Source organism: Balaenoptera musculus, chromosome 2 (genome assembly GCF_009873245.2).
Source record: "Balaenoptera musculus isolate JJ_BM4_2016_0621 chromosome 2, mBalMus1.pri.v3, whole genome shotgun sequence".
Lineage (NCBI taxonomy): Eukaryota > Metazoa > Chordata > Mammalia > Artiodactyla > Balaenopteridae > Balaenoptera > Balaenoptera musculus.
Genome location: NC_045786.1, coordinates 42,419,651 through 42,431,668, shown reverse-complemented (window position 1 = coordinate 42,431,668; position 12,018 = coordinate 42,419,651). Strand labels below are relative to the sequence as shown.

Here is a 12,018-nt window from a genome sequence, read left to right as displayed (position 1 = left end):
CTGTGCTTTTCCATAGCTACCTCTATCCCAATACCTCTGTCATCAATCTTGGGAATATCATTAAGATTTGATGCAGAATTGCATTTACCTGCCTTCCACACCACTTCACATTCCTTTCTGGCCAAAGAGCCACTTACCTGTTGTCCTGAAAATTCCCCCTCCAAGAGGAGAAATAACTGCTAAGCAATGGCCTTGACCCTATGCCTTTAAACCAGGCCTCTTCCCATAGGGCATGCACAAAATAAAAGGAAACCCTGGGCATCCCTGCCCCATTCTCCACAAATACCCTAGACCTTCATGCCTCATACCCACCTTTATTTCTGCCCCACCCTTTGTTTGTCTAGTTCTGCACCTTTTCACTTCATTTCCCATTGGCAGGCCTGTTCTCACCTCCCTTTGGATTGCACAATACATATGGTTTAGCCCTAGTTCTTATCTCCTGGACAAGGTTTGCCCTTATCCTTTGCATCTTGCCATCCACCCCACCCTATCCAGCCTTAGCCTTCCCACTCGCGGCCTATGCCAGCCCCCAGACAGGAGAAACTCAACAACCTAAAAGACATTTGATCCATGGAACACCAAGACCAGGATGTGGCCATCATCAAAAAATCTACAAACAATAAATGCTGGAGAGGGTGTGGAGAAAAGGGAACCCTCTTGCACTGTTGCTGGGAATGTAAATTGATACAGCCACTATGGAGAACAGTATGGAGGTTCCTTAAAAAAATAAAAATAGAACTACCATACGACCCAGCAATCCCACTACTGGGCATATACCCAGAGAAAACCATAATTTAAAAAGAGTCATTTACCACAATGTTCATTGCAGCTCTACTTACAATAGCCAGGACATGGAAGCAAACTAAGTGTCTATCGACAGATGAATGGATAAATAAGATGTGGCACATATATACAATGGAATATTCCTCAGCCATGAAAAGAAATGAAATTGAGTTATTTGTAGTGAGGTGGATGGACCTAGAGTCTGTCATACAGAGTGAAGTAAGTCAGAAAGAGAAAAACAAATACCGTATGCTAACACATATATATGGAATCTAAAAAAAAAATAGTTCTGATGCACCTAAGGGCAGGACAGGGGTAAAGACACAGATGTAGAGAAGGGACTTGAGGACACGGGGAGGGGGAATGGTAAGCTGGGATGAAGTGAGAGAGTGGCATGGACATATGTACACTGCAAAATGTAAAATAGCTAGTGGGAAGCAGTCGCATAGCACAGGGAGATCAGCTCGGTGCTTTGCGACCACCTAGAGGGGTGGGATAAGGAGGATGGAAGGGGGACGCAAGAGGGAGGGGATATGGGGATATACCTATGCATATAGCTGATTCACTTTGTTATACAGCAGAAACTAACACAACATTGTAAAGCAATTATACTCCAATAAAGATGTTAAAAAAAAAACAAAAAAACACCCTAAATGCAATGTGGTATATTGGGTTGGATCCTGAAACAGAAAAAAAAAGGACATTAGTGGAAGAACTGGTGAAAACCAAATAAAGTCAGAGTCTAATAATGTACCAATGTTAATCTCTTAGTTTTGACAAATGTACCATAGTTATGTAAGATGTTAACATTAGGGGAAGCTAGGTGAAGTGTATGCAGAAACATTCTGTACTATCTTTGGAACCTTTCTGTAAACTTAAAATTATTCCAAAATAAAATGTTTACTTAAAAAAATGGAAGAAAAAAAAAAGAAGAAGAAGACCAAGATGGCTGTGGTGGAGGATCTTGGGGCAGGTAGACTTCTGGCCAAAGAAGTCCAAGAAAGTCCCAGAGCGAAGCCCAGAGAGGAACTGACCTCTGGTTGGTGGGATACAGCTCCACCGTGATCACATCCAGAGCATTCCAGGCAGCAATGCTTGTCCCACAGAACAGGCACTGCCAGCCAATCATCGCCGACTCACTGTTGCCAAAAAATAGGAAGAAGCAGCAGACAGCCGAGATGAGCATGGAGCCACCTGCAGAGGGAGATCAGGGCAGAAAGAAACATGAAGCCCGTGGCAGACAACACCTGAAAAACCAGATTCATCTCTACACAAAGAGAGATGTGGACCCCGTATATTGCACCCCAGCCATGGGATTGGAGACTTCTATGTGGGTGACATCACCAGAATTAGCCTCCAGGAAGGATTTCAAAAACCTCACCCTGTGGTGCTGTCCAGTCCAGAATAACTGAGAACAAGGCAGAGGGTGTGGGTATTAGTAGAGAATTTATTATGCTCCAGACATTGTTCTAAGGTGCCTGAGATACATCAGTATCAAAAGACTCTACTCTCATGGAGCTCACGTTCCACTGAGAACACAGCTGCAAACGGGCAACAGAAGAACACCTGATCAAGGGCCATGCTGCTTATTTTCATGTGTGCCCATCTCCACCCCAGATATCTGAGCTGCCCTTCTCAGCTCTGCTCTGTGCCCCGGGAAGCTAACCCCCATGGACTGCATACCTAGGGGTTCCTTGTCAGTTGTGAGGAGAAAGGGCTTGGAATACTTCTTCCTAATTCCCATCCTGCTTTATAAGCCCTTTATTGGCAAATGCTGCTTCCCCCCAGGACGACAGTTCCTCCTGGACACCTCCTGCTCCTTGGTTCCAGCTCTCCCTGGGCTCGGTTACTGCTGTTTTCTCCCTTTGTCCCTGCAGCCCTGGAGGTAGAGCCTGCTGCCCACTTTTGCTAGTATCTGGGTGTCTCACCTGCCTCATTTGTTCCCATAACCCTGCCCACACCTCTAAAACCTGCCCCATCATACAGTCTCTTCCCTAGAACTCTCTGGGGTAAATTCCTTTTCCCACCAGGACCCTGGGTGATACAGCTAATGATAAGAGATCCCATTGAAAGAAGGTTATGTCAAATCCTACTGAAATCCAATACGTCCAGCCCAGAAGAGCTTGGGAAGCCTGGAGTGAGTGCAAGGCACAGATCAAGAGTATGTCTGGAAATGCGGTGGGACTAGTTAGCAGAAAGGAAGGAAGAAAGCAGGTCCCAAACAACCAGCTAGGAAACAGGGCAAGAGTCCCACCCAGGCATCAGAACCCTGGAGGAGGGAGGGCTTCAGGTTGCCAAGAAACCAGAAGGCTGGTCTGGCCTCACCCACAAGTGCCTCCCTGGGGGGCCTCTACCTGGAATCTCACCCTCAGACCTGGAGCTGCCGAGACTGGTGCCAAACCCTGGCATATGAAGACCTGGGGAATGGTAGCTGTCTGCTTTATTTCTATTGATTCTGAGAAGGGCTAGGGCTGTGACTGGGTAGCCTGGTAGCCTCTTTCCAACAGCAAGGAGAGAACTAGAATGGGAGGAGACTGGCATCTACTGGACCACAGGTGCCCCGAGAACTGTATCATCGACATGCACGCATCCCTCAAAGTGGCCAGCCATGGGGCTTGGCGTACAATGTTTGTTGAATACAAAATATTATCATCAAATAAATTCAGTGATAGGGAACTGACCCCTCAACTATGTTAGGTCTTCCCACTCTAGGTCCCTCTGGTGCCCAGTTCTTCCACTCTCATCATTAGTTCTTATTCCCCTTGTGATGGAGAAGCCTGAGGTCAAATCCCAGCTCCCCCTGTGTGACCTTGAGTGAGTCACTTAACCTCCCTGGGCTGTCTCACTTTCCCCATCACAGGGTTATGGTGAAGGTTAAATATGCTAATATTTACAAAACGCTTGGAAAAACACCTGACCTATAATAAGCACTTCCCAAGTGTTAGTTAAATGAAATTTCTAGTTTACATCTGTCTCTCCCAATAGATCATTTTTTCCTTCAGCACAAGGATGCTGTCTGTCTCAATTATTGCTGTATTCCCATTGCCAACCATACAGCCCGGCAGAGAATTGTGCTGCATAAATTAATGTTTATTGAATGAATAAATGAAGAGTGATCGGCTCATCAGGAAAACTTTCTTCTCTACTGTTAACAAGGCACAACTTCTGCCCAGGAAAGGGCACAGCAGTAGAGAAAGCAGGATAAACGATTCTCCAGCAGACGCGATAGGGGATTTGTCTAAGGGTCATGGGAGAGGCAGTTTCAAAACAGGTCACCCACATCCCATCGTGACATTTATTGAGCACCTAGTATTTACTGGGCCCTGAGAATATCGCAGTTGATGCACTGTGTGCCAGACCTTTTACTAAAGATACAAAGGGGGCACTGTCCGAGCTTTTAACAATCTGGCTCAGAAACAAAATACAGGCATTAATAAAAAAAGCAAGATATAAAGAATAATAAATATTAGTTCCAGATATCCAGTTTGGGGGGGATGGCTCTATTTAGCATTAGAGAAATCAATTTTTATCTGGGATACATTCATGATGACAAGAAGGGCTTCAATGGCAAAGAAGACGATGTCCACTCTCCCCCTGCCCTGCCTGCTCCCTGCGCCCAGCCCTCCCTCTGTCCCTGGTCTACGGGGGCCATCCATTCTTCTTCACAGATGCACCCACCCCACCCTTCATCGACCCTCACCTCCCAAGAACTTACTCAGCTACTCCAGGACCTGACCACAGAACTCACTGTTCAACCCTGGGACTTAAAAGACCAGAGACAGAAATTTACTTTCTGGTATGAAGATTGCTCTTTTCTCCTCCAAAATTGTTGTGTTTCTTTTCCCATAAAAACAGGCTTGTCAGAGCTGCTGTAAGTGATTTAGTTCAAGTGCCAAGTAAAAATGTTTGGGTTCGGTCACCTGCTTTTCTTCTCTACGTTGATTAGACAGGTTGGAGAGACTGCTCCAAACACACTATTTGTCTAGCTCATTACATATTAATATTTCCAAAGTAAAAAAAAAAAAAAGGCCAGTGACAGAATGGCAGAAGTGTCACACATCTACTCTCACGCTCTTTGTCTCACTGGAGCAAACGGAGGTATTATTTTAACCATCATGCTTCCAACTTATCTAGGAAAGAGGTCATCTTCGCTGGCTCAGGTCAGTCCCACAGCATTACTAAGTGGCAACTCAGTGGCAGGCACCGTGCTGGGCACAAGTGTCACAGAAGTTAACAAGCCACCGTCTTCCGTCATCAGGTTTCAGGTCTAACCAGGGCATTGCCGCTAACAGGGGACACAGCTCAATCTGCCATGCCTGAGAGGTGACCGTCCTCACCACAAGATTAAAAAGCAGAAATCACAGGCATGTCTTGGGCTCACCATTCTAAATATTCATGCTACTACTTATTGACAAAATGATTATGTGATTTATCTTGTTTCCTTTGAGCTTTGCTGCTAGGATCTTGGAATTAATTTTTACTGATCAGCTATATCCCTGGGGCAGAACTCATGGCATGTTTATTAGCATACTGTCTGCTTCCCCTTTCTTGGCCTTGACTCATATTCTAGTGGGTGTACATTTTCCCTGGCCCTGGGTGTATATATTTTGTTTCTTGTTCACTATGCCTGGCATGCGTTTCAGTAAAAAACTGCTGAATGAAGCAAGGCAGACATGAGAACCTGCAATGCACCAAGCGCTATGAGATGCTTTGGGTACATTATGCTCAATCTTCACAAACCCCTACCAGCTCATTATAGGTCTCCTTATCTATAAGATAAGTCCCAGAGACGTAAAGGAACGTGTCCCAAGTCAAACAGCCTTTAGGTGATAGGATTCCAACGTGAGCCTATCCAACTCCAAAGCCCAAAATGTTATCACTATTAAATAATAATAAGTAATAGGATTTATTTTAAATCATCAAATGAAACCAATGCTCATTTAAGAGCATTTTACAGAGTAGGTACAGTGGATGTATTTAATATCCTATTGAAATGCTAATAAAATAAGTAACTGTCACAGAATTGCTGAGTCAGGAAATGAAGATGGTCCCTGGCATGGACCAGACCTCCACGGGGCCCTGGGGTTTTGCAGATGTGCCTCCTCGGTTCTACATCAGCAGATTTCATCTTACCTGTGTGGTTTCCTGTGTGAGATTTCTTTAAGAAAAATTCCACTGCTTTCATACACTTTAAGCCACTGCCTTCATACACTTTAAGCCACTGCCTTAGCCCCTTAGAGCATGAATGCGGCATCCCTAACAACTCACCAATCATCTTGAGCCTTCCGACTCTATCCATGAGAAGGGCAGATATGATGTTCCCCGGCAAGACAGACAGACTGCCAAGGAAGCTGACGAGGTAAATCAAGAAGTCGTTGTCTTGCTCTAAGTCCATGTGGCAGCCCTCCTTCTGCTCCAGAAAGGTGACGTTGATAAAATGACAGTTGATGAACTTATGCTGGTAGAGGTCTGCAGAGAGAAGGAAACGTTTGGTTCACATGAAATGGAGGGAGGCTGGGGAGATTTGGGGCAGAAGCAGGGATAAAGTTATGTCCCTTCCTTGGGCAGGTGGCACCGCCCCCTGGCAATCAGACAGTCTCAATGTCCAGGTGACGCATGGCCAAGTATGGAGGAAGTGGGAAACCTTTAAAAATGTAACGACCTGTTCAAGTTCTTATAAGCAAGGGGAAATGAACATTCACTGAGGGACATGTTTCAGTACAGCATCTTTCAAGCCAGATAATAGTTCTGTTTGTATCAACAAGATGACATTGAAGGCCACCGTACCTGGGCTACTCCTCTGAGGCTACCCGGCTTATACGAGGGAAATGACCAGAGAATCGGGTCCAGATTGAGCCAATCACTCCAAAGCCCATGCAGAAACCTGAACATGCTTCAGAATAAAAACCATTTGCTCCTTGGTTGTGGAGGAGGGAAAGAGATGACTAAGTAGAGTACAGTGGATTTTTAGAGAAATGCAAATCAAAACTACAATGAGGTATCACCTCACACCAGTCAGAATGGCCATCATCAAAAAATCTACAAACAATAAATGCTGGAGAGGGTGTGGAGAAAAGGGAACCCTTTTGCACGGTTGGTGGGAATGTAAATTGATACAACCACTATGGAGAACAGTATGGAGGTTCCTTAAAAAACTAAAAATAGAATTACCATATGATCCAGCAATCCCACTACTGGGCATATACCCAGAGAAAACCATAATTCAAAAAGAGTCATGTACCACAATGTTCATTGCAGCTCTGTTTACAATAGCCAGGACATGGAAGCAACCTAAGTGTCCATCGACAGACGAATGGATAAAGAAGATGTGGCAGATATATACAATGGAATATTACTCAGTCATAAAAAGGAACGAAATTGGGTCATTTGTAGAGATGTGGATGGACCTAGAGTCTGTCATACAGAGTGAAGTAAGTCAGAAAGAGAAAAACAAATATCGTATGTTAACACATATATGTGGAATCTAAAAATTGGTGCAGATGAACTTATTTGTAGGGCAGGAATAGAGACGTAGATGTAGAGGACAGACATGTGGACACAGGGGGGAAGGGGAGGGTGGGACGAATTGGGAGATTGGGTTTGACATAAATACACTACCATGTGTAAAATGGATAGCTAGTGGGAACCTGCTGTATGGCACAGGGAGCTCAGCTCAGTGCTCTGTGATGACCTAGATGGGGGGAAAGGTAGGGAGGGAGGTCCAAGAGGGAGGGGATATAGGTATGCATATAGCTGATTCACTTCATTGTACAGTAGAAACTAACACAACATTGTAAAGCAATTTTACTCAAATAAAATAAAATAAAATAAAAAGTGTATGCAAGCAAAGAGGCATCAATGAAACTTGAAAGAAGAAAATAAAAGATATGCCAAAGAGTAAATGTATAGATCTCACTAATATTTTTTTAAAAGTTCAGGCTAAACATAAATTAGGAAGATAAATCCCATAATTGACTATTTAAAGACCAAGGGATATTTAGAGACCAAATATTGAATCTTTTGAGGCTGACATCATGCAGGAAAAAGATGTTCTTGCATAAACTGTGCCTTGGTGCCAATGCCAGGGAGAAAGCATTGATCTGGACATAATGCAAGTATCTCAGTGGAAAACTCACAGACTTCAGAGCTAAACAAATTAAGAGATGAATCAAAGTTCCTCCAACTTGCTAGCTGTGGCCTTGGACAAGTTGCTTAAGCCCCTGTTTCCTTAGTTGTAAGATGGGGATGATAGTGCATTTCCTACTTGAGGCAATATTGGTGAAGTCTCTGGTAAAACTCAATTAGTTTCCTTATAACCCAACTCCGCTTGGTATTAATTTATAATGAGAGCAGTAAAAATAATGAGGAGTGAGAGAGTGGTGGAATTTTGTGATATTTTTTAATCATGGAAATCTGAAATGGTGTAATTTTAAAATATTCTTATCATCTCACTTCACGCACGAAGCTTGAAAAGATGCAGTTTTCCCTTTTCATTTATTATTGTGAGAACATATGTCTTGAATTTGGTTTCAAATTATGCCAGGTCTTCAAGAATGCACTCCAGGTATAAAATGCAGCCCTCCTGGAATGCTGTTTTTTCCTTTTTTTTTTTTAAATCTGGGTCATACTTTGTTCCTACCAAAGATCCTTAGCATATAGCATCGGTCTCGTTGAGATCAGAACACTTGTCCAGTACTTTTGTTTCCATTTTACATGTGATCAAACTGAGACACAGATAAACTAAATGCCTTGGTAAAGGCTGTGCAACTTCTTTTGCACAAAGAAGCCCCAACGTGGGGCTGGAACCCATTTCTCCACATGAAGACTCAGCATGCATATTTGTGAATACTTTACTACTCCTAAAGCTTATGACTGAGCAGTTTGATTCTAGACAACAAGCCCACCCTGTTCGTGCCCTTACCTGTGTTATAAAAGATGGTCGATTCAATGGTGCAGTTTTTGAAATAGGTATCAGTCGATGTAACGTCTTCAAAATAGCACTCGTCAAATAAAGTGTCCTCAAAGAGTACATGTTTAAAGTACATCTTTGTGAACCTGTGGGAAAAAATTAGCCCCTGAATGATTCATCCAGCAAAAAAAAAAAAAAAGGGAGACTCAGATGGAAAACACAGAAAGGCAGAAAACAGGAGAACTGCAAACCCAAAGGTGCTGGAATGTTATTTTCAACCCAGACTAGTTCCCCATTTCTTCACTGTGTGTTTATAAATGGGGAGGGGCCTCAGGACAGTGGAAGCTGATGTCTAGTACAGGTACACAGACTGTGGTTCCCATATGCAGGTTCATGGACCTCCTATATCAGAATCACAGAAATGTGAAATAGCGTGAAATGAAAATGTTAATAACATCTCACTTTAGGAGTTTTAAAAACATGAATGTACCTCAGATGGTCTTAGAAGGTTTAAAGGCAGTAGATGTGTGGGGGCCTCAGAATGTTTGTTTTTAAAATTGAACCAAAAAATGTGGGGAAATGGGCACTTTCATCCACATTGCTGGTAGAACATAGTTGGTGCAGCCTCTTTGGAGAGCAGTTTTGCAAAATTTAAAATGTACAATCCCTTTGACCTAGGAATACCACCTCTAAAAATTCATTGTACACATACTTGCTTATGCATTCAAAGAGACACATTCACTGATCTTCATTGCAACATTGCTGTTAACAGCAATGGATTACTAGATAGATAGATAACAGATAGATAGATAGATAGATAGATAGATAGATAGATAGATAGATGATAGATAGATAGATACCATACAATGGAATACCACATAGCCATTATAATTTTTAGGTAGATCTATATGTCTTAATATGGAACCATCTTCAAGATATATTGTTAACTGAAAAAATTAAATACAATATGGTGTTTATTGCATGTGACCATTCACGTAAGAAAGGATATGGCACATATGCCTGTAAATGCATAGCATATACCTGGAGAGTGGCGCAAGACACTGGCAGATGTGGTTGGCCCTGAGGAGGTACAATGGGGGTTGGGCATGAGATAAACGTAATTTTTTCTTTATATCAAGTGTACATAATACTTTTTTACTTAAAAATAAAACAGTCAATAAGAGGTAAAACCCCTAGATGATTATGAGGTGCAGCCACATTTAGGAGCTGCTGCAAGACTCCAACTCCCACATAAACTTAAAAGAAAAGAACAATATTACATTTTAAAACATATACTGACATATATTAACATCATCCTCTATTGGTTATATTTACCAAGCTTGGTTAAACTTTTAAGCAAGAAACCTTCGGCTATGTCTTCATTTGTGAAGAATTACAACCCGTTCATTCATCTGTCTATTCCTTTATTTAGATATTCAGTCTTCAGCAAGTACTTACATAGCTTTAGGTGTTATGAGTACAGAGAGGAAAGACATGGTCCCTGCCCTCAAATCTAATGGGAAAAAAATAAGCAAACAGACGACTACAATTCAGTGGGAATCACAGTGACAAAGGTAGCACAGGGCGCTGAGGGTCATTGTTCCTCTTTACAGCCAACAGATCATTCAATCCATGACCACATGCAATGGGCAGTGACCCTTACCCTTTATGCTCTATTGTGTTCTGCTGAGAACCCTAACCTAGAGCCACCTCTCATTAGCTTCTGCAAAAAGACCTCCCACCCAATAAGAAAGCCTGGGCCAGTGCTTCTCAAAGAGAAGTCCCCAGACCCCTTGCATCAGAATAAAATGGGAGGTTATTGTGAAAGATACAGTTTTCTACATTCCATCCTGGACCTCTTGAGCTATGATCACCAGAGGAAGATGCCAGATTATTATACTTTAGAAAATGTGAGAGTCACTGATCTAGGAAGCCAAATTGTTTTCAACAATTTTTCTTAGGGTTAAATTTGCTGCAGACTCTTAAACAGCAGCCTCCAAAAGTTATCACTGGACTCTTCATACTTCCATGGAAAAACTAATCAGTAAGCCTTTGTTACCGGAAGATGGCTCTGATGTCAAAATTAATGTAATTTGTATGCTGAATGTATTTATTCAGGAAAGCTATTCCTGGAGACTGTCTCAGGTCTTTGCCCTTCTTAATATATCCTTCTCTTTAATACAGTAATAGGCTGGTGATGTGGCCTTCGGTGGTATTTTAATGTTCTACCAAAAGTGGGTGAGAAAGCAGAGCCATAAATCATAATAGGTCTGACACAGACAGACCTTAAAATATATCTCCGAGTAAGTTATAAAAAGCCAAAATTATAAAAGAAGAGATAAAAGGAGAAAGGGCCAAGGCATATTTTATGAGTCTTTTATATAAATCATCTCCTCCAATCTCTAATTTATATACTAATCTGGTCCAAGATTCTTCATTCAGGAGATTTCAAAGGCTGAAAGAAAAGTTAACAAAAGTATCTTGTGGAACTTTTCCTTTAAGGAAGCAGAAGCTATTGGTGAAAGAAATAAAAGAGTGGACTTAGGACATGGTCATCTTATATCTCCAAACGGTTTAAATATTATTTCATGGAGAAGCAGATTTATAAGATGGGAAATACTGGTGCTAATGTCAACCAAACAGACTCTCTAAGAACATATGTTCTTGTGCCTCAGAATATAAGATTGATACCAAAGTTGAATGAGAACAGTATAAGGGAAATATACACCAATCTCATGTAGATGCAAAAATCCTAAATAGAACATTAGTAGTTCTATGGGTTTTAGCAAATGTATGATGAGATGTATCCATCGTTATGGTCTCATGCAGACTATTTTCACTGCCTTAAAAATCCTCTATGCTCTGCTGATTTATCCATCTCTCTCCCCTAACCTCTGACAGCCACTGATCTTCATAGTTTTGCCTTTTCCAGAATGTAATAAATATAGTTGAAATTATACAGATGTAGCCTTTTTAGAGGGGCTTCTTTCACTTAGGAATGTGCTTTCACTTAGGTTCCTCAATGTCTTTTTATGACTTGATAGCTTACTTCTTTGGCACTGAATAATACTCCATGGTCTGTATGTACCATAGTTTATTTATCCATTCACCTACTCAAGGACATCTTGGATCATCACCGGATAATATGGTAGTTCTGGCAGAGGGTATATGGGAAATCTCTGTGTCTTCCTCTCAATTTTGCTGTGAGCCTAAACTGTTCTAAAAATAGTCTTAACAACATAATAAGTTGAAACCCAATTTCAAATATTTGTACAAGTTTTTTGTAAAAAATAAAAAATAAAGGACATGTATGTTGCCTCCAAGTT

The 12,018-nt window shown here is 41.8% G+C and overlaps 1 protein-coding gene across 5 annotated transcripts in view; it reads right to left on the bottom strand.

Annotated features, from left to right (window-relative positions):
* SV2B (synaptic vesicle glycoprotein 2B) overlaps positions 1 to 12,018 on the bottom strand; it is a 233,196-nt gene that overhangs the window by 4,525 nt on the left and 216,653 nt on the right. For all 5 annotated transcript variants that reach the window (XM_036844350.1, XM_036844349.1, XM_036844353.1 and 2 more), the window contains 3 exons: positions 8,705 to 8,838; positions 6,052 to 6,252; positions 1,818 to 1,977 (listed from right to left, as the gene is read on the bottom strand). In XM_036844350.1, the coding sequence (XP_036700245.1) occupies positions 1,818 to 1,977; positions 6,052 to 6,252; positions 8,705 to 8,838 (495 nt within the window). The remainder of the gene's footprint in view (positions 1 to 1,817; positions 1,978 to 6,051; positions 6,253 to 8,704; positions 8,839 to 12,018) is intronic.